Source organism: Vigna angularis, chromosome 1 (assembly GCF_016808095.1).
Source record: "Vigna angularis cultivar LongXiaoDou No.4 chromosome 1, ASM1680809v1, whole genome shotgun sequence".
NCBI lineage: Eukaryota > Viridiplantae > Streptophyta > Magnoliopsida > Fabales > Fabaceae > Vigna > Vigna angularis.
Genome location: NC_068970.1, coordinates 10359226 through 10363774, shown reverse-complemented (window position 1 = coordinate 10363774; position 4549 = coordinate 10359226). Strand labels below are relative to the sequence as shown.

Below are 4549 nucleotides of genomic sequence, written 5' to 3'. Positions count from 1 at the left end.
TTTGAAAATAAAAATATTTGATATATGTATATTAAAATATATAAAAAAAATTAAAAACATGATAAATATATTATTATTATTGTCTGAATCTAAATTAAAACAATATATATTAATATTGTTGAAATAAAAAATATAAATTATTGTTATTACAAAACTTTACTGCTTTATAGAATAAAATGTTTAATATGGATACTTTGTCCAAATTAAAATATCCATTCATTAATAAACACATATCTACTTTTGCTATATATCTTACATCATCACTGTACACTAAAAATAATCCCATATGATTGCAACAATTTAAACTTTTTTTTTTCTTTAAAGAAGTCAAGTATATTGATAAGTATAGACTGGGCCAAGTTAACCATCTTGTTTGGCCCAGCTGTGGTTCGTCTGCAATGGATAGCTAAAATGTATATTCAGAAAAAATAACACCCAATTTAAGACACTTTATTGGATAAATTTCAAAACAGAAAATAGCAATGTACACATAAATAATATCATGTTATACTAAATGTTAACCATTATTAAGTCGAGAAATCTTTATCACTACTAATACAATATTGTTAAAAACATAATATACTTTTTGAAGCTGGGTTAAACTCCAACAAGTGACACCATCATCTCTTTACACCAGAAGTCCAAAAAAATGACCAGCTCCTCCTTTTTCTTAACTATTACCTTATGGAAACCATTTCTATATAAAGAACATTTACCCAAAACAGTTATGTAATGTATGAACATTCTTAGTTTCCAACTAGCACTAGTAAATAATTATGCAGAGGCATAATATGGTATAAAGCCACTTTCCCAGTAAGGAGTAAATAGAAAATGAACCAATAATGTTAAAACCGAAAACATATTAAATACGAAAAACAGGTGTTGCATAGTTACAGCCACGCCATGGAGGGGTCGGAGGACAAGGACCTGACTCATGTATAAATGCATAGTTACAGCCTTAAAGGTAACAGTAATAACTTCTGCATTCAGCAATTCAGATTTTAGTTTGAAAATGGTATAGATTCATTTACATGAGGGCAAAAACAAAAGGATTGCCTTTAGTGTTTTAAATTACAAAGGAAGAACAAACTTGTGTTTGATCTTTTAATATTCTCTGCACAACTATACAGGAAAGCCTTTCACGAGTCAAATGCATCATTCAAATATAAACAAACTTAAAGGCACTCGGCAGTTTCACTTCTCAAAGTTTCAACCATACATCCCTTCACGTTCCCAAACATCCACCAGGAATTCGACCATTTCCTATTTATGGAAAATCAAATTATCAATTTGTAATTTTGCAATCTCACGCAAGAAATCCAAGCAAAAATATACACGGGCCACTTACAGATAAAGGTATGGACTTGGGGAAAGGTTGTCTAGTCCCAAGCAAACTTTCGTAAGTTGCATTCCAACTACACAACAAACACAATGACTAATAAGTCATTTACATGGAAGAAACTATGAAAAAGGGAAAGCAAATATGATGGAGACTTTGGCTTTGTAAAAGGCTATATATATAAACAGAAAATATATTGACTTGCATCATATTTGCTTCAAGATCTAAAAATACGCCTCGTGCTTTCAACTATTATTAAATCGCTCAAATGAGAAAGAAAAATAGACCTCACTACCCCAAAAGGCATTACATGCAAAACGTAAATGTTACAATTTGACAGTGAATAAGGATGTATTTCGAATTCTCGTCCAATGAGGTTAAAAAAGAACCGGAAAATAAAAACTTCCGACAGTTATTAAGTGTTTCACCAGCCCCAAAAAAATATAAAGTGAATAAGCTAAGATCATGGCCCCATGTGTATTTAGAGTGGCTTAAAGAATATTCATTTAATTGGGGACCAAACGAAATGCATTTGACATACTTCAGTCTGGGTTCACGTTTTTGTTGGCTAGGCTTGCTAGATTTTTCACTTCCAATCCACTGAAGCCTACTTTCGTTCCAGAGAAGAAGACCTGAAATAAGCAATAGCATGTATGCCTTTATTTTCCCCTTAAATAAGGAAATAAGGAAAGTAATTCTTGCAAACAATATACCACAGTATACAGTAAAAAATGATATTACCATAACATATCTATCCAAATCCAAATAATGAACAACAAAAACTAACCAAGTGAAAAATATCATATCATTTCCAACATTTTTGTCATGCAAACCTTGGTTACATGAATGGATCGTACGGGATGGGGTTCGTGTTATGCTAAAAGTATAGATGAATATTTCAATATTAATTCCTACGGGAAATAGAAAAATATAATATAGAACTTGCCTGGGTTTACAAATTCAGAGTTGGTGCCTGTAGTAGAAGTTCCACCACTATGATAGAGAATTTGATTTAATGTACTGACAGACGAGATACTTCTCTGAGATTGAATGTTGCCATTATCCAGATCACAAGTGCTTGAACTCCAGAAACCATCTGATATATGTGGTTTTCTCACTGTCTGCCCCTGAATTCTTAGTCCCTTTGCCGGCTCATCCACAGCAATTATTGGTGTTGGTTTCATACAACATCCAAAGCAACCACTGTTCTGTATAAATCAAGTTAAATAACAGAAAAACCGAAGGCCGACGTAAAGACAAGTGCATGTTTTCCTTATGTGATATCTTTCTTTCAATCCTGATTTGTTTACTTACAAATTACAACTATCAAAATGTTAGGAGTTCCACATTGAGTAGGATAAACTACTTGATGTGGAACTTAAACTTGAGACTCTCCCACCTAAATGGATTACTCAATTGGGTTGGATTCTCCTCTGGTGCTTAAGCCTTACAATGGGTGCTTTCATTGAGTTAAAGTACAGAAAGGGTTACTTATAGGTTGAATTGAGGTGCAGACTGAATACTGATATGAGTAAAGCTTTCTCAAGGAGAAAAGGGTTACCACCGACTCAGTGTCACATTGAGTATCCATAGAATGAAGCTTCCATGGATGTTGACCCTTAATGGAAGTGACAATGTTAGGAGCCTAACACTGAGCATTATCAGAATGAAGCTTCACCTAAATAGCACATTTTTCACTTTTAATACTTTGACCCAGCAGACTAACACCTTAAAAAATAAAAGTGTTTTTTACAACACAAAATAGTAGTTTTTATTGATTTCACAGCAAAGCCAAACAATCACAAAATCCGGGAGACAGTTTTACACAATCAAAGGAATGTTTGAAACTATTGTGTTTCATCCTCATCATGTTAGCAGTATATTAAAATTGACCTGTGATATGCTTTTAAACACAACTAGTGATAAATGGATGTTGTAGAATATAGAAACGAGCTCCTTTTAAGAAAAATCAATCCTTATTTTTCTATGAATGCTCTGTTGAAGGCATTATCTTTTAAAATAATTTGAACACTTAAACTCCCATATCAACTAGAGATAAGACCAATTTAGAGTATATAAATGGGTGCAAAACTCATTTTGCAAGTCTATTTTATGGAGTTGAATTAGGCTTAAAGTCCACTTCTTAACATGGTATTGAAAAAATGGAAGAACTAAATAAGGAGTCTAATAGGTAGAAATCCACTCTTCTGCGTTATGTTCAATCAGCAATTACAATCCGTTAATCAATGCCAGCTTCAATAACTAAAATTGGAGTCAAATGCTGAGCCTCCCGTAATCAGTCATTGGGAAGAAAAATAACATTAAACGGCGAATGAATCTCGGTCCATTTTTAATTGGCAAGGCAAATCATCAAACAATAACAACCGAACAAACGCCTTACAGTAACAGACACCAAGGATGAAACAACCGACGCCAGCTTCAAAATACGACACAAACTGCATTGCCTTGAGTAGTCAAAACCAAAAACCTAACTGGGTTTCACAAGATGAGAACTTTAATCCAAAATAGCAAACCTCGGAACCCTTTCCACGAACAATTGAAAGGGAAAGGCAAATCCACTCCTAATTGATACCAACCAGAATTTATCTAAAGTTTCGGTCGCACATGACAGACCATATACCCAAAAGGCCAAAACGGAAACCCATTCATTGAATTGAATCAAAGCAAGAAAATTGATTACAAATATTCATGTGTGTATGTATCTATATGTGCCAACAGTATCTAAGAATCTAAGAATATAAAAAATAAAAATAAAAGCAATATTGGGAATGGAGGGGCTCACCCCATACAAGCGAAGAGGTCAGCGATCCAAGCAGTAATCATCACCATCTCCACGACCACATAGAATTTTGAGAGGTGCAAAGAGCCACAAGAAGAAGAAAGGAAATTTCGCAGTGGAAACTGATAAACGAGTGGGTTTGTTACCTTTTATTTTATCGTGTCTGCTGCACTACTGTCACTGTCTGTCGTTTAACGGACGCTTGACATAACACACCACTTGCCTGGCTTCTTTTTTTCTTTTTTATTGATTCATTGATTCCAATATTACCATTATCACAACAGAAACACCGTAAGGTTTTGATTTTGGTAGTGAGAGACGAAGTGAACATAACCTAATGCAGTGCTGAATACCAATTATTAGTGTCTCCTTTATTGCTTCTTACTCTGACCAATAATACCTAAGACCAT

At 33.8% G+C, this 4549-nt stretch overlaps 1 protein-coding gene across 2 annotated transcripts; it reads right to left on the bottom strand.

The window, feature by feature from the left end:
• Nucleotides 1-965: 965 nt before the first annotated feature.
• Nucleotides 966-4549, bottom strand: LOC108329998 (uncharacterized). Of its 2 annotated transcripts, none has more exons than XM_017564471.2 (5): nt 4143-4549; nt 2286-2542; nt 1881-1971; nt 1349-1415; nt 966-1263 (listed from the first exon to the last, which is right to left on the bottom strand). In XM_017564471.2, exons 1-5 carry the CDS (start codon nt 4187-4189, stop codon nt 1210-1212), a joined length of 516 nt encoding a protein of 171 aa, XP_017419960.1. In that variant the 5' UTR covers nt 4190-4549; the 3' UTR covers nt 966-1209. The 2 variants fall into 2 exon arrangements, with proteins under 2 accessions (XP_017419960.1, XP_017420039.1); XM_017564550.2 differs by having other exon boundaries at nt 2286-2547; nt 4143-4283.

Coding starts and splice junctions, on each gene's coding strand:
- LOC108329998 (XM_017564471.2), bottom strand. CDS start 4,189: ATGGTGATGATTACTGCTTGGATCGCTGACCTCTTCGCTTGTATGGG. Junction 1,972..2,285: donor CTCTGAATTTGTAAACCCAG/GCAAGTTCTATA, acceptor TGCTTATTTCAG/GTCTTCTTCTCTGGAACGAA. Junction 1,416..1,880: donor AAACGTGAACCCAGACTGAA/GTATGTCAAATG, acceptor TTTGTTGTGTAG/TTGGAATGCAACTTACGAAA.